This window comes from Euprymna scolopes, chromosome 6 (assembly GCF_053919585.1).
Source record: "Euprymna scolopes isolate OS-2025 chromosome 6, ASM5391958v1, whole genome shotgun sequence".
NCBI classification, from domain to species: Eukaryota; Metazoa; Mollusca; class Cephalopoda; order Sepiida; family Sepiolidae; genus Euprymna; species Euprymna scolopes.
In genome coordinates, this window is record NC_136487.1 from 83,248,514 (window position 1) to 83,272,115 (window position 23,602).

Below are 23,602 nucleotides of genomic sequence, written 5' to 3' on the forward strand. Positions count from 1 at the left end.
ATATCTACCAATGGGATATCTTTTCCGGGCTTGTATTGGAGTGTATAGTTGTATTTCTAGGCAGGTAGCAGGAGGTTTTGTAGCCGTTTGGTAAGAGATTTTGCTTATTGAGATAAGGGGCTTGTCAAGATTACCACTTCTCTTCTCTGGGTATCATGATAAAATTTTTCTAGGCCATGTACAACTACAAGCATCTCCTCCTCAATTTGTGCATATCTTTGTTCAGCATCTGATAGGGATTTACTTGCAAATGTCACTGGTTTGTCAACTTGTGTTAGCGCTACACTTAATTCATATTTGCATGCATCATTCTTGAGAATCAGTTCCTTGTAGGGATCGTAGTACATAAGGATGGGTAAGTTTCCGATTTTATCATTTAATGAACAAACTTTATTTGTTATCTTCGTTAGTAGCTTTATTAGAAGAGTACAAGAGAGAAAGGTATTAGTAAGAGAGTTCAGTTTTCATACACGCTTGTATTATAGAAGTCGTGAAGAGTTTGTTGTGTGGAAACGAAGATTAAATATCTGACAATTAGATATAGGTCAGGCCTGTTGAAGGAGAAAGAAAGGTTGATCAGGTTAGGGTTAGGGTTTTGTCATTGTTGCAAGGTTTGGAATAAATTCCCCTATATAGTTTGTCATGCCTAGAAATCTGCAGAGAGCTTCAATGTTTCTTGGTGCTGTCATATGAGTGATGGCCCTCACTTTTTTTTGGCTGCACTCTCATGCCATCTTTGGTGATGCAATGTCCCATGAATGTGATTGCATTTAGTCCAGTTTCTAGTTTTTCTGGGTTAAGTTATACTCCTATTTTTTGGAATTTTTCGAATAGTTTGTGGAGCTGTCTGTCATATTCTCCTTGGTCTTTCCGATAAATGACTAAATCATCTGCAATAATGACAACTCCTTGAATATCTTGAAATTGTTTATTCAGCTTTCTTTGAAAGATATTTTGTTTTATCTTCACAAGGCTCATTCGTATGCTCGCCCACAGGCCTAATAGCGATTGATGGTCAACTTCACCTTGTAATATTACAAATTTTGCTGAGTAAGTCTGTCGTGTTTTTTTTTTTTTCTTCAGCATACATCGAGTGGTTTCATCAGAGATTTAATCAACATTGATAAGACCACTTTACATGATTTCATCCTCTTGGCAAACTTTTCAGGGAGAGTATTAATAGATGCTCCTGTTTCAGGCTGAAAACAACTTCATTTTTGTCCAGAAACATAAGCCATTTGGCCTCTCTTACCTTTTTTGTTTTGGGGGATTTTATTGCATTCACCTGGTGAGTGTATTTTTCATCCTCCTCCTCTGATGATGATGTGTCTAGTTGTTGAACTCAGGATGGAGGTGCAACATGCTTCTTGTTTTCATTTGTTTGAGTGTTATGTCTCTGTTTTTGTGTGATTCTGTCTTTATTGGAACACTTTGACTCAAAGTGTCTCTTCTCATTGCATGCCTCACACAATTTGCCATTGGCTGGGCATCTGCTGCATTTTGGCACATGTGTGTAGCCACAAAATAGGTATTCTTTTTCGGAGATTGGTTCTTTCACTTGAATGATTTCACATACCCTCATCACCTGGGCTGTATCTGATCCCATTCCTTGACTGTGGATTGAGGTTATTTAAGCCTTTCTGCATATGACTACACTCTTCTTGTAGAATATGGCTACACTCTTCTTGTAGAGTGAGGTTCTGTACTTTTAGCAGATCCTGCTTGGTGAACTCGTCATGGACACATACAATCTTATCCTGCAAAAGTGAGTCACTGCATTAAGTACAGAAGTTACGTGTCTTCAACAGGACTTTTAGGTCATTATAGAACTTGCTGAAAGCCTCTCCTTCCCCCTGTTTTCTTTGACAGGGAGTAGGGGTACATGATCACCAAAATTTTAACATATTAATATTATTGAAAATACATTCTTTATCAATGAAAAAAAAATTTAAACTTTTGTATTCTAACAAAATGCTCAAGCTTTTATGCATTTCAGAAAATACATGTGCTAAAATTAACTATTTATCTTTATATATATATATATATATATATATATATATATACTAACTTGGGTGCCCAGCGTTGCCCGGGTGTTTGAAGGTGTGTGTTAAGCAAAAAAAGTGGAGTAGGCAGGCAGGTCAAACACATGCTGCAAAGGCGGAAAAGAAAGTGAAAGAAAATCTGATGTCTTAGCCAATGTCTCCATGACGCGACCGGAAGTCAAAAGCAGTGAAATTAACCGAAGTCAATCCAACGGTGACTATGACTTGCTAAAATGTCCGGAAAAAAAAAAAAAAAAAAATCAACCCATCTATGTACAAAACGGCCGAGTTTAGAGTGAAGGAATTAATGTTTTTAGCCAATTTTTTGATATTTGTTGTCCGTTGAGCTTCAAATTGATACCAATCTTGTAAGGATCCGTCACCTCTGTCAAAAGTTTTGAGATATACATACATATTTACATACATACATACATACAGTTAAACAGACAGGCGAGATTTATATTATAGATAAGTGAAAATATGTGTGTGGACACTTCTCAACCTATATCAACAAATTTTTGATCTATAGACTTGAAATTGGGTATATAGGATATTCAGACATGTGGAAAACTTTTTAATCCGTTTTCGTCTGGAGAAAAGGGCTACTAAGGGGTTAAAATTGAAATATTGGTAAGTGGAAGTCATCAGATGTTTATCTATTTGCAAACTGTTACACAAATGCACATGTGTGAATAGTTCACGTTACAGATTACTTATGTTAAGAATAAGTAGGTTTGAAAACACCTTTTAAATATTGTGACACGCTAGTTTAATCATTATCGTACTTGACTCATTATCTTGGGTTTTGGTTTCGATCTCAGCTCAAGTATTTTTTTACTTACAAGAAGTGAACTGTTTAGAAAAAATATAATACTGGCAGAGCCATATCTCAAATTTTTTTTTTTCATTTTTTTTAAAGGGATTTAATGTTATGAATCATACCGGGCAACGCCTGGTACATCTTTTAGTATATATATAAAAGTGAAAATATACGTGTGTGAGAGGACAACTCTCAACCTATATACTCAACAAACTTTTGATCTACAGACTTGAAATTTGGTATACAGGATACTCAGACATGTGGAAAACTTAATCGGTTTTCATCCGGAAAAAGGGCTGCTAAGGGGTAAAAATTGAAGAATTGGTACTTGGGAGTCATCAAATTTTTATCTGTTTGTCAACTGTTTCATGACTGTGCATGCATGAATTGTTCACTTGATAACTGCTTTATGTTAAGAATAAGTAGGTTTGAAAACACTTTTTAAAGATCGTGGCAAGCTGACGTAATTCTTATCATACTTGACTCATTGTCTTAGGTTTTGGTTTCAATCTCAGCGCGAGCATTTTTTTTTTTTACTTACAAGAAGTGACCTGTTTACATAACATCATGCTTGCATTCACATGTCTCGGTTTCTTTCTGTTTTTTTTTGTTTTTTTTTACTTCCTCTATTTTTTTTAAGGAATTTAACGTTACATTTAATACCAGGCAACGTCGGGTAGATTTGCTAGTATATATATATATATATAAAGTGACCTTGTCTCTATGTGGGTGGAATGGTTTCTACCAAACTGCTCTGTCAATTTTTGATTTACAGACTTGAAATTGATACATAGGAGATTCATACCTGTGGAATAATTTTGGTTTGGTTTTTAGCCCATAAAAAATAGTTGCTAAGGAGTCAAAATTAGAACTGAGCAGGAGTAAATTTACTGAAAGTTTGTATCTATGCATATGCAAATATTTATACATTATATTTATACGTTTATACGTTAAAGTTGGCTAATTTTTTAAGTTTTGATATCTATCTGTCGTTAGCTCAGATGGTAACAAATAACATTGGAGCACTGTTTTGGTTTCGATTCTAGCTGATGGCACCCAAGTCATATTTTTTTTTTAAACTTTTGAAATCACAACTATATACTGAGTACAATATATCACTAGAGAATTGGCTCTGTAATAATGAATATGAAATTTTCAAAAGTTAAAATATCATATTTAAGCAAATTTTATAACTGGGCGGCATGCTAATATATATATATATATATATTAGAGTTGAGACGATTAATTAGAATCAGAAATCGGAAAAATTGCAAATTTTGGGGGTATCAGAATCGGAAAAATTGGTGCCTATTTTCCGATGCCAAAACAATTCTTTTAATTGTCTTTTTTTTTATTTTATTTTGTTTAAAGCAAAATCTCTCATTGCTGATAATAATTAAAAAATAAGAAATATTTATTGATTTTAAAATACCAGTAAAGCTAACATCGATAGATCATCCTTCACAAGTGTAAATTTACGTTTAGAAAAATATCTGCACATTTAACATGTGTTTTTTAGAGAAATCAAGGAAAATAACAACTCTATAATTAAATATTTAGAGAAATATAAAGAATCGGAAATGAAATCGGTAATTGTATTAGAATCAGGAATTTAGTACGGAATTGGTAATTGTATCAGAATCGTGAAAAATATTGGAATCGTCCCATCACATATGTAGATATATATATATATATATATATATATATATACATACACACACACACACACTAGAAAACAATGATGAGCTCAGTTTAGATTGTTGGATAAGGAATAGATGAGTTTGCAAATTTAAACAATAATAATAAAAGACACAATTCCATAATCTTTTCCCAGCATAATAATTTTATCAGAAAAACTATATGCAATAACTCTCAAAAAATTTTCTTTTACGTTTATGACATGCTGAATGTATTGGCATTAAAAAAATAGAAAAAGTAAATGCACTTTTTAAATTAGTAAAGAAATGGACATACTGGCATGTTTCCAATATGGCTGCTTGTTTTGCTAATCAATACTAGTGGATATAAAAATGATGACAGAATGTAGAATATATCGGACAAATAGAAAGTAAAGTATTTTAGTGAGTTATATAAAAGTTATTGGCTTAAAATATTTATTAAAATATTTGCTTCTTAACATAATTGTTTTTGCAAGTCTAAAAATAAATATATAAAAATATTTGTTTCACAACATTTCAGTATCCTGACATATTCTATGTTCCATTCCAATTTTTTATACCAACAATTTATATTGGCAAAACAGACAGGCATATTGAGAAATATGCCAGTATGTCAGCTTATTTAATAATTTTAAAGTTTTTTTTTTTGCTATTTCATACATAATAAATACTAACTTGATTTTGATATCAATACGTTCAGCATGTCACAATCTTTTACACCTTTTCGATAGAATTATCACGGGAAACCATGATTACCCAAAACTCAAATTTGGTATCTTTCTGCTCGCATCTCTCCCTCTATAAATAATATTATTACTTGCAGTGATATTCCTTTTTGTTTATAATGGACTATTCCCATCTTATTTTTTTCCTTTATTTATAAATTTCGACAATTAGTAAAAAAAAAGAGGGAAAGAGGGCAGAAACGAATAAGGGCATGTGGGTCAAACTACAGTATGTGAGGGTGAAAAATAATAGAATACTAGAACGTTAGTAATAGATGAGTAACTAATAAGAAAAATTAAAATAATTTTTTTTTTTTTTCAAACATAACACAATCGACGAGAAATGGCCAATTCATTATGTAAATCACAACTGAAAAGGAATAATTTCGAAATGAGAAAGAATTTAATTGTCTGAGCGAACCTCCATTGAAGAGATTTACTTCTCTCCCACTCCAAGAAACTGAAGTCAGAAAGTGTGATTGAGAAGTCAGCACCCCCGAGGAGAGGCACTCTGACCTGCAAAAAATGCCTGGGGTAATCCCATTGGCATTCCCCAATAAGGGCACCTCAGGCGATTAGTAAAAAAAACTAACCTCCTCAAAGAGAGACCTGGAAGTGTAGAGCTCCTACAACTGCACAGAAATAGCATGCCACCGCAAAATCAACAGGGACAAAATCATTACAGGAACCCTCTAATGTTGATATTGGAGGCTAAGGATTAAATCTCTAGCCGCAAACCTCCATTGAATAGTTACTTTTTTGTCCTATTATTGGCTGGTTTCAATGCAGAGGCAGAAAACTCTGCTTGAAACTACTTCGGTGCATTTTTTTTTTTTTTCATTTTTGAGTACAAAGTTACTTTCTTTTAATTTAGAAAAATTATCTCAATAAAATATTTAAAAGTAGTATTTTCTAGATGAAATATGTAATCCATCTCACACCACAAAAGTCAGATTCAACAAGCAGCTACAAATCTTTAAATTTTGCACTGTGGCGGTCCATGAGTATCTTGATAAAAGCAGTTTAAAAGAAACTGAATATACAATCTTATTTAAACAGTTTTTTTTTACATAAATGTTGAAGAAAATAAAATTTTTAAAAACGGTTTCATTTCTTGTTTCAACCTTTTATTTCTTTGCCACATCGGCACAACGACCAGTAAGTTTTGATTGTTAAAAATCTTATCTAAACATTCTCAATATCCTTGTATACCATCAAAACCGGTCAATATTTTAAAATCCAATATTCTTGAATTGTTCTGACAATTTGTTCCTGTAATTTTGTTTTTTTTTATCCAAATGTTTATGTGGGTAAACAACGAAATTGCTTGTTTTCTGAAATATTTGAAAACAAATATTCAAAGTTCATAGTTGTTGAGGAATAAAATTCCGTCAATATATATATACACACACACACTGCGTGTCAAATTATTAATGAGATAACATTTTTTTTTACTAGTTTCAGAAACTTACCTGTAGTTTTGTATCAAAAGCTTCGGAAACGTTGGCAATGCTGAGCTGCACGTACTGTGAAACTTTCGTACTGTTCATTGCAATGTAAAGAACTTGCTATCGTAATTGCTGACTCCACGGTATTTGAGATGTGTCAAGTTATTAACAAGGCAGTTTGTTTCATCAATAAAATGGGTCGTAAAGGTGGGTTGAGTAGTTCTAAAAAGAGTCCTATTACAGAATAGCTAACAAAAGTTAAAACTATCCTCGAAATATCGAAAATGATTGGATGGCACCATCAAACTATAAAGAACTTTGTCAAGCACCCTACAAAGGTACGTAAGAGAGCTGATAAAGGTAAATCTAGAGTTGTTTCACACCGTTCTCTACTCCAAATTAAACGTGAAGTTGTTAAGTACCCTGAGCAGACAAGACGAGAAGTCTTTGACCAAGCCGGATTAAAGAATGTCTCAAAAAGTACTCGATATCGCTTTTGAAATAAGTGGCAAAGTCTGTTAAGCCGTGACAAAGCCTCCATTAAATCAACATCACATACAAAACAGATAGAAATGGGCAGAAGACAACATGAAAACGGATTTTTCTAAAGTTTTGTTCACGGATGAAGTGCATGTCAATCTTGATGGCCCGGATGGCTGGAGCAAGTGATGGGTCCTAGATGAACGACATCGTCATCAGCGTTTAAGGCACCAACAAGGTGGTAGTGGGATAATGGTATGGGCTGAGATTATCGGAGGTACATTAGTTGGCCCATGGAGAGTCCCAGAAGGCATAAAAATGACGTCAAATGCTTACATAGCTTTTCTGAAGGAGCACTTTGAACCATAGCTGAAGAAGCAGAGATTGACGTTCAGAAGAACCATTATTTTTATGCAGGATAATGCTCCCTCGCATGCAGCAAACAAAAGCAAAGAGTATTTGCAACAACTGGGGTTTTCTGGGTGATGGAAGATGGAGTGGCCTGCAAATTCATCAGATTGGAACCCAATTGAGAACCTTTGGAGTATCATGAAGCGACGCCTCTATGCAAGCAAACACTAATTTAAGAGCAAGGATACTTTCCAAGAGGTATTGCGAGGATTAACTGTTGACGGAATCACAAATTTGACTAATTCTGTCGACCAACGTCTTTTACAAGTCATTCATAAAAAAGGATCGCATATGCCCTACTAATTATGTCAACGTAAAAATTGTTATGTAGTTATTGTGTTCTAAGGATTTTTCCTAGTTTATGTAATGTTTGAATATTATTTCAATAAACAAGTTATGGGTATATTGTGTTTTTTTCTCAACCTCGTTAATAATTTGACACACTGAAATCAACAGATATTCCTATCTTTTGCCATAGTTTCCCTAATACTACTTTAAATACTTTTATTTTTGGACTGGAGTAGCTGAATAATATCATAAGCACTTTCTCAGTTTCATGGATCTTTATTCACTCGTTCCTGAAATATTTTCAAAAATGTAAACTCGTTAATAATTTGATATGCAGTGTGTGTGTGCGTATATATATGTACTAGCTGGATGCTCGGCATTACCTGGTCTTACAATATGCTTAAACATGATATTTTAATTTATGTAGATTGCGTATGTATTGTTATAGAATCAATCTTCCATTGAATATTATATATTACGAGGAATAATTTGCCTGGTGGACTAATTCGCAAAAAACATTAAAAATAATAATGATAATGTCGTTCATCAAATTCTGTCTGTGTTTATTCATGTCAGTTGATATTTGGGCTTGACGATCTTGATAATAATCTTTCTACTTTTATAGATACAAAAGAATAACTTTTACAGGGGAATAATTTTACGCCACTTTGGCCAAAGTTACACCTGTAAAAATTCTTTATCTATAAAAGAAAGACTATTTTTAAAATCAGATTTTTTTGATTTCCGATACTTATCAGATGAATTTCTGCACAAAGCATATCTAAGAACACTGCCAGACATATAAATTACCTTTGTGTGAAATTTGCAAAAGATAGGATCAGTCGTTTAGGAACCTATGAGGAAGGAACTCACACACAAAGTGACTTTTATATAATTGTAAAGATATTAGGATGCAGCATAAATAACATCCTCCTTATCTTTTTTAATGCATAATTGTACATGATGTATGATGATTAATACCACTTTCTTTTTTAATTTTAATGAAGAAAACTGTTACTGTAGATTAAAAAATGTCCAAAAATAGAATAAAAACGGTTATTTATCCCACATACTAATATATATATATATCTTTGGGCTACTGCACTGCCCAGAAAAAAATTTTTCATTATTTCAGCTGTTTTGAAAGTTTTCCAATCGGATTATATGCATCATCACGCTGGACTTAATTTTGGACTCCATTCTCTCTTAAGAACTATTTTCACATTTTGGATCAACTTGAGAGAATTTTCATGTAAGCTGAAATATTATGCGCGGTTTCTTTATATTTTTTTTTACATATCTAACATTTTTTCACTTCTTTTTTTGGCAATTTATAACTACAATAAATTGCGATTTCACTTAATGCCATAACTACCAAATTCTAGCATTGCTACAAATATAATTTGCTGATTTCTTCATGTCCTCTGATAAGAATAACAAGAATAGCATTCTTTGAAACTCCGCATAATAAGGACTTTTAAAATTTTTGGGGGGAGTATTCAGTCAAACAATAAATTTGGATTGTAAAGTTCAACTTACAGTTTTAATTTTCTTTCCCTTATATATATATATATATATATATATATATTAGACAGTAGACCCATTTGTTTAAGATAATTGTTTAAAGAATGTTTAGATCTTTGCCTGTTTTTGTTTTGCTGTTGAAGTGAAAATTAATAAATAAAAATATGAAAACAAAAAAAAAAATGACTTTTCTTGTCTATCTACTAATTTTTCAATGATGGCTCTCTTTGTTTCAGCTTCTCTGAAAGAAACAGGAGCTAACTTGGTTGGATCAGCCCATAAATGATGATCCTATGGCAGGATTGATGCCACTAGACATACTGTCATCTCCTCTTTCTCCTCATCTTCAGCTGGCAACAGCACCTTCTTCTTCCACCCTCATGCCAGTTGACCCCAATCCTGGGATCCAACCCAACCTTGAGAAGCTTTTTAAGTGTGACTATTGCGTGAAAGAATTTAGAAAGCCAACAACACTTTTGTATCATGTCCGCACTCACACACTAGAGAAAACATACAAGTGTGACCATTGTGATCGCCGATTTATGCAGCAGAGCTACCTGGTAGGTCATTTGCGCAGTTACATGGGCGACCGTCTATACAAGTACGGCTTCTGTCAGCGTGGCTTCTTCGTGGCGTCTCATTTGACGCAGCACAGCAAGATTCACGCAGCCGATCAATCATACAAATGCGACGTCTGCTGTCAGTTCTTCTCGCAGTATGAGGTGCTGGCCTTACACATGCAGATCCATTCTAAACCACACCCGTTCAGGTGTGACTTTTCTGCAAAAAGATTCACCTCTTCAGCCAACCTTGTGAAACACAAAAGGATCCACAAAAAACCATGCAAATGTCCCATTTGCAACAAAGGGTTTGTCCGGAATGCTGAGATAACCAAGCATATGCGCATGCATGCAAATGAGCTGACTGCCACCATTAATAACGTTTCAACTGGATTCACACTAGACAGTGACCACTTTCAGTCCTGCAACCAGGTAGAAAATACCGAACTTGTACCTGTGATATCCAACATGGCCACAACAGAGAATATTGCCAACATGCTCACGGAGCCAAACAATTGTTTGCCATCAAACAGTATGCAAAATTTTGGACCAAGTCAACTTCTGATACTCTAAATTACTAGTCGCTTCCTTAAAAAACAACTCAAGAACCAATATATTTTTATCATACATCTTTCTGAGTTATATATATATATATATATATATATATATATTTACACTGAGGAAGATCGAAGGATTGGTCGAAAATTATGTGTTTTTGAAGGGAACATTCTTTTCAAAAGACTTTTGTATTCCTACACGTCAACACATAGGAAATAAATACAGAAAAGATATAAACATTTATATATGTTTTGTATTGACTTTTTATTCATACATCTTTCTGAGTTAATTATATATATATATATATATATATATTATTACTATAAATATTTTAATACCTACAGGTACTAGTGTTTCATCCTTTCGGGAATTATCAGTGCAAAAAGTTATAATTACAATCAGTCAGGAGATTTGAACCTACCCACGAAGCCATCTCTGACTCCATTAGCAAGGAACAAACCACACGGCCAACATTAAATGCAAGAAATACAGTTGAAATTAACATTTATTTAAAGTGTAAATGTCAAAACCGAGTGAGAGTGATCTTATGATTATGACATCATGATCTGCACATGTAAGCTTAAGTGACCGACTTTAATTTTAACTTAGAGTGCTCAACAATAATAACCGATTTCTTAAAGGGGCTAACATAATTATTACTATAAATATTTTAATACCTACACACACTAGTGTTTCATCCTTTTGGGAATCATCAGTACGGGGAGTGATTACAGTCAGTCGGGAGTGTTGGGTCGATTAATCTGAGTCTAAAAAAAAAAAAAAAAAAAAAAAAAAAAAAAAAAAAAATCAAAACTTTTTGGCAGTATCGGAATCGGAAAAATTTATGCCTATTTTCTGATGCCAAAAACGATTCTTTTAATTGTCTTTTATATTTGATTTTGCTTTAAGCAAAAATCACACCTCTGCTGATAGTAATGATAAAATAATTAATATTTACTGATTTTAGAGTAACACTAAAACAAATCTATACTCCCCACCCACCCCGGCACACATAAGTGTATTTTTATGTTTGAGAAAATATCTGTACATTTGCATGTGCTTTTATGGTTATCGGGAATAAATAACAATTCTATTGTTAAATATTTAGAAATTTATAAAGAATCAGAATTGGTAATTGTATTGAAATCATAAAAAATGTTGGAACTGTCCTATAAATATACATATATATATTAAGGGATTAGAACAACTGTTTAATGAGCAGAGTTTATTTTAATGTATTAGTAAATTCATTAATAGAATTAAAATAAAAGAAAACAGTGCTCGTTGTAATGTAGATATATAATAAGCTCGATAGGCATAGATATCCTAGAGCTATTTTAAACCCTCACCCACTATTTTTGCTGATGATGAGTCTTTGTTTCATAAAACCAAATGGTAAAATTATTGTCCAAGACTTATTGTCTATCTCAATAAAAACTGTTTCTGAAACGATCGTACAATTTATTGATTTTGTTTGTTCTTCCTTGTGAAACTGATTTTTAATTTTAATCATAAATTATCAATCATCTTACTCAATATATATATATATATATATATAATACGGAAGTTCAGATAACATTGTACTTTAGATTTTCAACTGGGAGAACGAACCCAAGTGAAAAATTACTGAGTTTTCTTGAGTTTTAATCATAAATTAAATTATAGATCAAATATGGCTGAAGTTGCCAGTGAACATGAGCTAATCTTGTATATATATATATATATATATATATATATATTTCAAATATAAATTTGGATAACACAAAGTTTTTCCAATAAATATAAAAAAACTATTTTAATTTAAGAGAATAAAATTCACACAAATTCAAAACAGTTTTTCATTTGCATATTCTTCAGCCTACCACCACCTATTACAGATATCTTGATGGTAGCCTGAAACAATTTTATACAAATAAAAAAAATTGATCTTTTAGCAAATTTGCAAGAAATTTGTTCCTTGCATTTGATGTGGGTTATGTAATATTAAAATATTTATTTATAATTTTACAGAAGATCAGATGAACATGGTACCTTAGGTTTCAAGATGAGAGAACAAACTTAAGCCAAAAATTCCTTGGGGTTTTAATTTAAAAGGTACCATATTGAGCTGAACTTTAGTAATATTATAAATGTATATTATGCTCTTATCATTAAATAATTGAGCATTGTTGGATTTTTTGCTACCAAATAAAACCAAAAATTATATATAATAACTATGGAATTAATAATCCATTGTAATGAAAAAAGAAAACAGAAAATTCTTGATATGTTCATTGATGTTTTGTCTTTACTGTTATAGACTTTCTCAAAATCACTGATTTGGAGAAAATCATACAAGTTAAAATTTAAAATTTACGTGGTGCATCTAAGATATGGAAAGAATGTTTTATCCTCTTTTTTGAAAAAGCATAGACGTTAAAATTTTAAATATGCTGCATGTATATGACATGGAATTCAAGTTCTTTTTGTTGTTGTTTATTTATTTTTTAATATTGATGCTATCAATGTTTGTTGGGTTTGTGGTGTAAAACTAACTATCCTGGATCTAAATTTGAAGTTTTATTTGTTTAGTATTAGTTTTCTAATTATAGAAAATAAATTGGAGAAGCCACTAAGTTGCTTAATTGTATCAGCATTTATAATGAGTGCTGCTTCAAGAAGTCTTTGGCAAAATTTATTTCAAATGAATTTAATGAGTTCAGCTTGTTTAAAGTTAAAGGAATGATCATGTTGTAATATACAAGAGTAATTTAAGGAATTGTTATTTGTTTTATATCTCTTATGTTCATCAAGCCTATTCTTAAGTTCATGTTTAGTTTCACCAATATATATTTGTTAATGCAGTTATTGCTTCATGCAGTATATATTTGTGCTTTAGACTAGGGTGTTCTAGGAAAATGTTCTGTTGTTTTTAATCCTTGCTTTATGATTGTGATGTAGTCAGTGATTTTGGAATTCCTAGCTTATTTAGAGATTTAGGTCATTAGCTGATGGAAGAATATCAAGATAAAGAATGCCATATGGTCAGTTACCTGCAGAGAACTTTTTCAGAGCAGGTGCTCAAGTGAAAAAAAAAAAAAAAAAAAAAAAAAAAAATGGCAAAAATATAGGTAATGGTAGGACACAGGCCTATAAATACATTCCTCTGAAAAGGGCATTTTTAAAACAGGAATAAAAGGGACAGGTATTTGAGCACCCCTAGCACCACCACCCCTGCACATCCCTGCATTTGGTAGAGTTAGACGTGTCTGGACGTATGTAACTGAAATTGAATAAGGAAAGGAATCAGCTTTATTTGAAGAAAACACTGGAATATAAAAAAAGTTGTTCAGAAGGTTCGTTTTTGCTAAAAACAGAATGTGGTACTTTGGAGTTTCATCTCATCTGACCACTTCTGGTGAAAGATGAGAATAGGGTAGGACGTCTTATCACAAAATCGAATTGAATCATCTTTGCTTCTCTAGCCACATACACAAAGTTGAGTCTATGTGGAGCTGCCTCCTAGCCTATACAGTTATATAAGTCTAGACATCATTGCGTATGTGCCAAGCCTAACCACGACTTAGTATAACACAAAATGTCTGTTCATACAAACAAAATAGATCTGTCATGCAACTACTAAAAAGTGTTGTAAATTATTGTATTATTAGTATGGGTAGGTAGAAGCAAATGTTTGTTTATAAGAGAAGTATTTAATGTGTATAAATTTTGTTTATTGCTTTTGGAAATTTGTAGTTTTTTTTTTCCTTTGCATTTAATGTGAAATATATCAGGTATTGTAATGTTTTGAGTGAATCATATATTGAATATCTACCACCTCTATATTCCTATGCTATATGGCCTCCCCTGAACCAGATCTCGTTATGCACCCCATAATATTTGATATTAGGAGCTGATTTGGCATCTGAGCAGATAATGAATTGTTTATCTTTAGAAGATTCTATAAGATCGAGAGCCATACCAATGGTTGATACTTCAGCACTGTAGATCGATGCTTTGTCTGGTAATCTTTTGATAGGATTATTTTATTGTGTATGGCTGCACATCCAAGAAAAATATTGGAATCATTCCATCACTAACACACACACACACATATATATATATGCCGCATTCGGTAAAAGAAGTGCCAAAAGTTGAAATTCTGAGACTTTTGTCTCAAAATGCATAAAATATCAAAGAGAATCTAATCACAAAAAAATCATTGCTGAATTCTAAGTATTTATGTGAAAATAAGTGTTTTAGTATTTGTATACGTCTGTTGAGATGTGGATGCATAAAACCATAGATTTTCTTTAAAATTCTCAATCTAATTATGTTCTATTTGTTTTAGTTTATCCAGACTTGTAAATTAATGAGCATTAACATCATTGTTGTTAGTCGAACATCTAAAAAATTTAATTTTATAAACCCCTTTATATATGACTGGAAGAAAGAAAAAAAAAAAAAAAGGTTGACCAGTGGGAAAGAGAAACAGCAAAACAGAAGCGAAATAGTGGAGAATATGTCAGTAGTTGTTCCAAAGAAAGCACAGGCTTGGAGACGCATGTTCTTGCTAGAAAAAAATGTTTTGTAAAAATAGGTAGCCCGGAAAAGGTTGCGTTAATATTCAAATCATTATGCAAAATAGGAAATTACAACAGCCTCTATATGGTTTATAATTATATTTGGTTAAATTTGTACTTTATGTTAGAATGACATTCTAAGATTGCCTTTGTATTTAAATAGTTAATAAATTTATTTCATTACACGATTATTAAACCCCATTTAAAAGCTCAAAAAAGTATCATTATGCTCCAAACATTTAATCTTTTTTTTTTTGTGAAAAGTATCAAGTGGCGCTTATGTTGTCCTTCCACCAAACACATCATATATTAGTGGGGCAGATTATCTCAATATTCCATAAGAATCTTTTACTTAGTGATACAAGCACCAAACTTGGCACAAATAACGTTCAGAACATACATTTTAAGAAAAGAACGTTAGCCGTCATAAAATTCAAGATAGCTGCCAGTTTTCAAGATGGATGCAAAAGTAAACCTGACAAATTTCAATTTTGGTGCTTGTATCACCAAGTGAAAGATTGTTTCAGTAATCTGCTCTACTATATAGGGCATAAGAATGTGTTGAAAAGAAATCAAAGTGCTTGATCGCAAATGTGAGAGCTAAAATACAGATTATTTATATAGAAACTATGGTACATATTTCAGAGACGTACCATAGTTTCATGCAGTGGATCTGTCTTTTAAAATGCTTTTAAAAATCCAAACAAATCATCAGCAACCCACGAAATGAAGAACAAATCTAAGATTCTTTGATTTGTTTTTAATTTTGTGAAAATAGTAATTTATTTCATAATAAAACTGAATATACATGTGCCTGGTTTGCTTCATTACATATGCAAATTTATTTCTATGAGTAAACAAACGGGAGTGTAATCTTAATAATACCTAATAATAGCTAATAATAATAATAATAATAAAAGAAAAATAATCACTTCTGCAAATTTAATTTTAATGAACAAAGAAAAGAAAAGTTAATAATAGCTTAGAATAGAAAATGAAGGAAATACTTTCTTTCACTGTTATCTGACAAATGTGAAAAGAGTATGTTGGATGCAGAGTGTGTTAGAAGAGTGTTAAAAACATGGTTAGATGAAGTGGAAAAATGAAACATTTCATTAGAGTTACAGGTTCAGAAACATGTAGAATATAAGCTGATAAAATCGTCCTCGTTTTATGAACTACAAAAGATAGTGGTTATATTTGGGACAGCTGTCAACTCTCTCTACGGGGGACAGGATGCGGAAGACCAATAGGGCCTTATGTAACATCATAACATTATGTACTTTAAATAATTGTTAAACACCAAATAATTGTGTTGTCATTGTTAATAAGTTTAACAACTACTGCTATTTAAACGATAACTAAAATCAACACACATCACAGACGAACAATAACTGTTAGCAAAAAAAAAAGAAAAAAAAGTATGCCTGCTACATGTCATCAACACAGCAAAACTCGAGCTGTCTATGTAATAAGACACCATTCAAAATAATCTACTGGGATCAAAGAATTGATCCACCATATACCGCAAGTAAACTCGTCCAAAACACAATTGTATAAACTGCCACAAGCACATTATTTATATATCAATTCGCAATATTTCTGGATCTTTTTCAGCCAGAAAGGCGCATAATAAGTAACTTGTATGTCCAATTGCAAGAAACGCTCACACATTGCTTTTTGGCACATGCATAGTTTTTTTTTTTTAATAGGTCTTTAAATGAAACTCGGTAACTTTTAGCTGTATCTCTTATCTCAGACATTGCAAGAAGCATCACTTTTTGGCAAACACTGATATTTATTTATTTTTTATCATTAAATTTGTCTGAAAATTAATTTTTTACACAAACAAGTGTGAAGAAGGGGTTAAAAATGATTATTAAAAACATTAACAAAATTTTATTACAAATTCACAAATATAAACAAATAAAAAAATGCTGCTATTATTAAAAAGTAAATACATTAATTTTTTAAACGAGGTAAATGTTTTGATAAACAACATTCTTTGGGTTATTTTATTTTTCTTTATATTATTTGGCGGACATTTAGGAAATTGACCCCCACTTCAAAATCAACAATTTACACTTTTTTTCCTTTTTCTTTTTACGTTAAATCTCATCGATTACAAATTTAACTTTCAGATTAAAAAAAAAAAAAAATTCAAAATATTTTTTATGACTTATCGTCGGGGATCAATTTTCAATTATAACGTACTACTAAACATAAGCCTATTATTTTATTTTTGTTTATATTTTATTTATATTATTTTATAAAATAACAAATAAAATAATATAATAATATATAATTTTTTTGTTATTTTATTTTTGTTTGTTTATCTTCCTTTATTTATGCTATTTTATTTTTTGTTTATGCTATCTTTATTTTATTTTTGTTATTTATTTTTGTTTATATTACTTTAGTTATTTTATATGTTTTTTATTTTTATGTTATTTTATTTATGCTATTTTATTTTTGTTATCTTTGTTTATTTTATTTTATGTTTGACAAATGTAAAAAGTTTCATGCATGCTTCTGTATTTTTGAGATGAGGATTGATACTCTGTATTATTTGTTTTATTCAAGCTACTATTATTGTTTTTCACAACATTTCAGCGAGTATAACCTCCAACTTTCTTGAGATAATTTTTATGTTGACCCCAAGAATCTATACAGGATTTTGGATGGAGCTCTTTACGATCCATCCTACTAACCACATCATCGCAATTCTCCAATTCCCATTTCACAGGCTTCAAAGAGCAACTAAAATTTCCAAACTTTTTAATTCAGTGCCAATCATCATGATGCAAGTCACTCTTTTCCAATATTTTCAGTTGTCCATAGTTTCCAGCTCTCAAACCCACCAATAGTATACAGAAACAACTATTTATTGCACATTACCACAATTAGATATTTCAATTAGTTCTGAAATGAAAGCATATAAAGAAATCAAATTTGTAATCTGATAACCTAGTTGGTGCAAAACTAGACTGGTATAAGTGGGAAAAGGTATACCCAGGTTTTAATATTTTATGCTAAAGTGTACAATATATGTGCATGTGAAAAAGACAAAAGTACAAAAAATAAATAAATAAACACAAGAATAAATCAAAGATGAGAGCATAACTGGTTTCGTTTAAAGTCTTCGGAAAACTGGTAAAGTGCTCATTTTTGATGATTCATTCCTATGTAATTCCACCCTGGGCGGGTTCTCGTCGTACACATGGGCAAGAAAATATGCTCTTACAAAAAGTCCCGGTGACTACATTTTTATCTTTGTCTAGTGGTGGACCCTTCAAGGGTGACCAGACTCTCACTGGAAACTATTGCTCTGGTGCCCAGGGCACACAAAATGCGCATGACCCTAAGTCCGTGTGGCAATACCTTTTGCACTCCAGTTGGCTGTTTGTTGGTTTGACATCGTGTTGTATTCCTCTTCATAGATTCTCTAGTGTCGCTGGTACATTGCTCTTCTCGGTGCAGTCTAGGTTGGTTATGGTGTCAGCACTATAATTAACTGGGTTTTTAAATCAAAGCAATTTAATAATAACTCGGAGATCATTTTTTTTTATAAACAAAATATAAGATATTTCAGGGTACACTTTGTGCAAAGGAAAGTTAATTCTTCGGGTTCTTAATGGTTTCATGATGCAGGATGTTTTCAACTTAGGTTCTTTCAGACATCTACTTAGCCTGAAGCAAGAGCTTTTCAACTTAGCTCTTCTGAGGAGGTTTCTGGCTCCTGGACAAGAGCTTGAAGCGATCTGTACTCTTCGATGGCAATAAGAAAATCTTCTCTCATTTCCAAACATTCAGAAAAAATGTCTTTTTTATTGAACCTTAATTCTGGCCATCATCTTTAAGATTAGCATTTCCTCCTCTGTTGTTTGGAGATTACTCTTTTCTTTCTCTATCTTAAACCATATTTCTCTTTTTTCTTTCTTTCTCTCCAACTCATTTTTCTCTCTCTCTTTTTCCCTCACTTTCTCCTTCTCGAACTCATTTGCTTCAAAGAAACTTTATTATCAGCTATGCCCTTCTATCTTTCAGGTTAAATTTCCACCACTTACATTGTGGTTTGACACTTGGCTGAATGACAAAATCTTCCTTCTCCATACTTCTCGTTGCCAATGCCAACCTCACTTTGCTGAACAATTTCTTTTCTGTCAACTTTATTGGTGAAAAAAATCATATTCTAGGGTTTTGGTGAAAGGAACGAATTTCTTAAATCTCATATCAAACACCCCACCTAACTCTTAGCCTGTAAACAGGGTGAATTCGTGTTACCTGGGCATGCAACATCGTTACACCTGTATTTGATTTGCTTTCCTTTTGTCTTTTTTTCATACATCCTTTCTTCATGGCATTTCATTTTATGTGTAATTTATCCTCATATATAAGTGATGGGACGATTCCAATATTTTTCCTAATTCTGATACAATTATTAATTCTGATTCTTTATAAATTCTTAGACATTCAACTATAAAATAGTTATTTTGTCCCGATTACCATAAAAAACATCTTAAATATGCGCATATTATCTCAAACATAAATGCACACTTGTGATCTATAAATTTTAGCTTTACTGGTAGTTTAAAATCAATATTTATTTTATTATTACTGTCAGCAGAGGAAGATTTTTCTTAAATGAAAATCAAATAAAAATAGATAATAAAAGGTATCAGTTTTGCCATCAGAAAATGGGCAAAATTTTTTTCTGATTCCAATATCAATTCTGAAATCCCAAAAAGTAACAATTTTTTTCAATTCCTAATTTCAAATAATCGTCCCAACACGGATATATATTTCTTATCATGCATGTTTGAGCAAGCCATGTTATTTAGCTTACAAAATTAAATTCTTACAAAATACATCATTTTTTTTTTTTTATAGTTGATCAGAAGGAAAATGACAATTTATTTCAGAAATAAATTGATGAGAATTTTTGTATTCAAAATATTTTATTCTATAAAAAATATTCTCGAACATTAGGAATGCAGTATAGACTCTACAGCTAATCGAGAATTAAGTATACAATCATTGACACTGGGTCCATTGTATGAAGACCCAAGCAAACTTAAAGGAAGTTGATGTGAGGCAATGTAGTCTCGCATCCGACTAAGTCTATCTCTATGGCCAAGCTGATACTGAGGAATGCAGTTCTGAAAAAAAAAAAAAAAGAAAAGAAAAAAATATATATATATATACATATATGTTATTTGAATAAAAGGTTTAGATTCTAATAGACACCCCGTACCCAGATGGTTCACCCCTGTGTAGACACCCCTGTACCCAGATTGTTCACCCAATGTCTATACCGACTCGAAAGGTCACAGATTATCTATAATCCATGTTTTAATGGATGACATCATTTTTTTTTTTATTGCTTTAGCATTTATGGCATCAAAGGACCTTTTCTTAATATTTGCAACATGTTTTAACGAATGATATCAGTTTTTTCTCCTCAAAAGCCAACAGAGTATATACCAATCTCTATTCCCCCCCCCCCCCGTCAATCTTTCATGAAAAACACCCGTCTGGCTGAAACCACTGTCATTAATTTTTCCCACTCTTTATCTGTGCCTAAATCCAAGCGTAGATTCCATGAGCAGAGCTTCTTTCTTAGAAGTACACAACTGTGTACTTCTCTTCTGATTGCTTGTTTCCCACCTGACTACAACTTGGATGTCTTCAAGTCCAACATAAACAAATTCCTGACAAACCGCCCCCTTAAGTAAGACACTTTATCAAATCTCCAATACTAACGATTACTACGATACTATCCCATTGATTACTGTACATGCAATAACCCTTATCCCCGAGTGGCTTCCGGGCCTTGATAAGTGGTGACCTCCATGTTAAAAAAAAAAAAAAAAAAAAAAAATGGTTTGTTGTGCCCTGTTGATTGCAGTATGTTGCTTGTCCTGTGCAGTTTTAGGAGGTTCATACTCACAGGCTTTACATTCTCACTCCTTTGAGAACAGATTAATTTACTTTTCAAATTTTACTTTCTGACCCTTGTGTCATACTCTGCTGTGGGAGGGAGATAAACACTTTCTTTGTAATGCCATAAAGGATTTGCAAGATATCTTCTAACTCCCTTAAGTGGATAATGCCATCAAGTGTACACTGTAAAAAATAAGATCTGCAGAGCTTTAATAGTGCATTTCCAGTATAAACTTAAATGACCAGCTTGCTTACCCTCAGACTCGAACCAACAACCCTGGGTTTAGTATAGATATATTATCAGTCAATATGGATAAGGCAATCCCGCAGAGTGACGACAATCCAATGTCTTTTCTAGGGTGCCCTGGACTAATGGTTATGATGAATTGGATTCTGAAACCATCCCTGTAGCCAGAATTATCATCTGATGAAGACTGTTGGAAACAATGCTGCTGTATAAACGACAGTTATTGCATGAACTTATATAGTGCATTGAAGGTTTTTAATTTTGGGAAGAAGAAAATGAATAAAGACTCAGTCACTGTAATTTAGCATTAATTAATTAGTGAAAATGATATATATATACTACTAATAGTATTTTTAAATATATATATCTCCCCAAAACCTCTGGCCTTGCTTGATAAAGGGGAGACTAAAATTTGCTTCTATGGTTTCAAATGATCTGAAATAACAGCAAGGGAAGATTCGAGTCCAAATATTTCTCACATGTTATATCTCTCCTCTTTTGGAAATAGGGTATGGTTATGAATATCTCCAGCATCAAATAACCTTTATACACCGTGAAATTTATTTCATGTATGAAAACCAAAGAGGGGAGATATAACATATGAGAAATATTTGGAATCAAGTCTCCCTTTGTTGTTATTTCAGATCATTTGAAATAATATCAGCAAGTTTTAGTTTCTCTTCCATCAAGGCCAGAGGTTTAGGGGAAATATCAGATATTTTGTAATTCATATACAAAAATAGGAAAGCAAATGACTATGATTGAAATATTGGTAAAGGTGCAGTATCTTTCCACCCACAAAAAATCCTTTAAAATTACCACTTTTAACCACCCTACAGGTTTTCGAGGGTGCTGAAAACGAAAACAACAGTTAAAATCCCAGGAAATGAGTAATTTCAATGATATGAATAAACTATAGTTTTAAAAAGTGGGGGATAACTTTTTTTTATATTAATTATAGTTAAAAAAAAAAAAAAAAAAAAACAACAAAAAAACCAACAAACACCCACTTTATAGCCAACAAACCTTCATTCGTTTAATATTCGCCGAGATATTTCGAACTTATAAAATTACCAAAAAAAGTGGTGTATATATATATATATATATATACACACACCAATAGCCAAATTGAATATTGAAATGCTCATATCTTTGGTTCAATGGGACGAAATTACGTTAAATTTTGCAGACTATTTGAAGATTATAATACTATTCTATGGTTATAATTTTATGACAATTGGTAAAAAAGAACCTATATTTTCAAACCAATAAAATATGCTCAAATTTGCCTACATTTGTATATATAGTGTCCTAGCAGGCCAACTTAGTTTTGCTGCTTCTGTTGTCTTCCCTGTAGCCTTGTCAGGCCATTAATATATGTATGATATATGTATGTATGTGTGTGTGCATATATAGACACATCTGTGGATGTATTTTGCAGATTTCATATCCTACTAATGAGCATAAAAATAAAAATCATAAAACAAAAAACATAATAAATTAATAAATATGTAATACTGACTATAGAAACAAAAAAAGAAAATAAATTAAAATAGAGAAAATAAATTTAAATAATAACACAGTAATTTGATTTCAATTTTGAATATAAAAATAAATTTATTCCATTTATTGTTGAGATTGCAATAAAGACAAAACATTGATGAACACATAATTTGGTCTGTTCCTTTATATATATATATAAATTATATATATCTACATAAAATATTATATCCCATTAAAAAAATTTATGCATCATTTTTTTTCAACATTGCTCAATACGTGAATAGAGCTAGGTAGTAAATTATGAAAATATATATGGCAATTAAGCTACACAGAATTTTCCCTATTTATATATATAAATATGTAAATATACCAGAAGCTAATTTTATTTTATTTTATTTTATTTTAAAATAAAATTAACATACAATGCTCATCTAAAAAATAAAAAAATTCCAATAAGGAATAATATATATATATACAAGAAGCTGTTAGCAAGCTAGAATACTATAATGTTGAATTGACGCAATATACAAACAAAAGCAAACAAATGAAAGGTGGTCGTTTTTAGACGATAAATCTTTGTATATCTATTCATTTTTCAAAATCATTCAAATAGAAATCAGTAAATATGGACTTAGTGTTTGAAGTAACTAGGATGGTAAAGGTCTTTGATAATTTTGAGGTACCTCTCTTTAAAAAAAAAAAAAAAAAAAAAATCCAGAAGAATACCATAACATAAAAATGGAACAAGGAATACAAAAACAGGCCAGCTGCCAAATTTGGCAGCTGATCTTGTTCATAGTGTATGTTAACTG

At 31.7% G+C, this 23,602-nt stretch overlaps 2 protein-coding genes across 3 annotated transcripts in view; one reads left to right on the forward strand and one right to left on the reverse strand.

Moving 5' to 3' along the window:
- The first annotated feature begins 914 nt into the window (after positions 1 to 914).
- LOC145277729 (uncharacterized) lies at positions 915 to 11,047 on the forward strand. Its single transcript, XM_080129432.1, has 2 exons — positions 915 to 2,672; positions 9,654 to 11,047. Exon 2 carries the CDS (start codon positions 9,711 to 9,713, stop codon positions 10,548 to 10,550), a length of 840 nt encoding a protein of 279 aa, XP_079985558.1. The 5' UTR covers positions 915 to 2,672; positions 9,654 to 9,710; the 3' UTR covers positions 10,551 to 11,047.
- A 100-nt stretch (positions 11,048 to 11,147) lies between these two features.
- The window catches only part of LOC145277728 (protoporphyrinogen oxidase-like), a 48,727-nt gene continuing 36,272 nt past the window's right edge, over positions 11,148 to 23,602 (reverse strand). The window contains exon 11 of one of the 2 annotated variants that reach the window (XM_080129431.1): positions 11,148 to 11,302. In XM_080129431.1, coding sequence (XP_079985557.1) covers positions 11,270 to 11,302 — 33 coding nt within the window. In that variant the 3' untranslated portion in view covers positions 11,148 to 11,269. Of the gene's footprint in view, positions 11,303 to 20,036; positions 20,257 to 23,602 lie in introns of those variants that run through there. The other variant, XM_080129430.1, reaches the window with a different exon arrangement.

What these genes read in the sequence shown, in the direction of transcription:
- LOC145277729 (XM_080129432.1), top strand. Translation starts at nt 9,711, where the DNA reads ATGGCAGGATTGATGCCACTAGACATACTGTCATCTCCTCTTTCTCCT.